General features: G+C 38.5%; 1 protein-coding gene across 1 annotated transcript in view; it reads left to right on the top strand.

Moving 5' to 3' along the window:
• Positions 1-208: 208 nt before the first annotated feature.
• Positions 209-1,969, top strand: part of LOC122086706 — an 8,431-nt gene continuing 6,670 nt past the window's right edge. The window contains exon 1 of the mRNA XM_042655694.1: positions 209-678. Within this exon, the coding sequence (XP_042511628.1) occupies positions 209-678 (470 nt within the window). The remainder of the gene's footprint in view (positions 679-1,969) is intronic.

Below are 1,969 nucleotides of genomic sequence, written 5' to 3'. Positions count from 1 at the left end.
GTCAACTGAAAAAATAAATAAACAAGAAATGCAAGCTGTTCACATGAACGCAAAAAATCAGTCTGAAACCTTATAAACATCAATTTTACAGAGTTATACAAACTTGGAAATTAAACAGTAAAAGAGACGCATGGCACAGTAGCGGCTCATCTTCTCAACTCAGTTTCCACGCTTTGTTTGGAGCCAAGTTCTGCAACTCTGTTTCAGGATGGCGGCTACGACGTCCAAATGGAGGTTCGATGTATTTTTGAGCTTCAGAGGAGAAGACACACGGGAAAATTTCACACGTTGTCTCTATGAGGCACTAGACGGGGAAGAGATCGAAACATTCATGGATGATGAGAGCGTCCAAAGAGGAAAGCTAATTTTTGATGAGATCAAAGACGCAATCAATAAATCAAGGTGCGCCATTATCATATTCTCAAGGAACTATGCTAATTCGACATGGTGCCTAAATGAGCTCGCCTGGATTATGGAACGCTGCCAAAATTATGGTCAAAAAGTTATTCCAGTTTTCCTCACAGGTGCAGATCCATCCGACGTACGAGAATTGAAGGGGAACATTGGAGAGCCTTTTGGCCTACTCAAAAGGGACTACGGCCCAGAGATGGTGGATAGGTGGAGGTCTTCACTCACGCTAGCTGGTCAACTCGCTGGACGCACCTTACATGGCGTTGGGTAATTAGGTCTTTACGTACACTTTTCTGTTCCTTTTATTGTGCCTATGTCTCATTTTTTTTATTAAACCTCATGATCGGTCTCAATCCATATTGATTCCAGAATGGATCAGTATCAGTAAGGATCTGATCTTTTGGTTCTTATCTAGTGGTCTTGAAGTCAGGGCGGGTAGGTTATATCTCAATATTGTACTCTTGTAAGAATACTATTTCTTACTAATGGGGTTGGTAACCTAGTGGTGAAAATGCCCTCAATCCATTACCGTTCGAGTCGGCTGGTTGTACGGGAGCTTGTCCTGGGGTTTATGATCACTATCATGGAGCAACCTTTTTTCATTACCAAAAAAAAAAATACTATTTCTTAAAAGCTTTCATTATATCCTCCCAAAGAACAAGTCAGGGAGGTTTTGAGTGGACGGATTTACCCCTATACTTTACCAGTGGATAGGCTTGGGTAAGTAATGGAATTTTGTTCTCCAACCAGAAAATTGTTTCTCACCGCGTAAGTGCATGTAAGATCCAAGGTCTTGGCGACTCCTTAAGAAATCAGTCTCAATTAATACCAATCTGATCCTAGTAATCTTGATCGATCCAATTCGATTTTTAAAACTATGGTCATGACTGATCCTAAATTTGGATGGTACATACTACGAGCAGTCAATTCTAGGGTTTTGAGGATTAGATTGTTGAATTTTTCAGATCTAAGGAACCAATTAAGGTTTTTAAGAGAAGCCTTCACCTAGATTAGTCACATGATAAGTTTGGTGTTCCATTTCAAATGTACGGCTCCCTATTGTATGACTTCGACCCATGCAATAGGTTAAATCAAAGTTGCTTCATTGATAGCAAAATTATATATATCATACTATTATATAAAAACACGAAGTGGCAAATCTTTTACTTGACAATTTTGTCCTTTCTTTTTCATTGTCTCTTTTTTCTATTTTTTTTTTCTTAAATTGCTGGTACTCTTTATATTATTATATTTTTATAATACTTAAATACTATTTACCTCTCTCTTTCTCTCTCTCTCATACTTTCACACGATTTTGCACATTATCCACTTTCCTTTTTTCACTAAAACTCTTTTTTCCCTCCGACTCTTACAAGATTTTATCCACTTTTCCTTTTTATTCAAAACTCTATCTTTCCTTTTCTTACTAAAACTCTCTCTCTTTCTCTCCTCACACTCTCACACTTTCCTCCCACTGTTTCTTTTCACTCACCTCCCTCTCTCTCTCTCTCTCTCTCTCTCTCTCTCTCTCTCTCTCTCTCACACACACACACACACA

This window comes from Macadamia integrifolia, chromosome 8 (genome assembly GCF_013358625.1).
Source record: "Macadamia integrifolia cultivar HAES 741 chromosome 8, SCU_Mint_v3, whole genome shotgun sequence".
NCBI classification, from domain to species: domain Eukaryota; kingdom Viridiplantae; phylum Streptophyta; class Magnoliopsida; order Proteales; family Proteaceae; genus Macadamia; species Macadamia integrifolia.
This window is presented reverse-complemented; position numbering and strand designations above follow the sequence as displayed.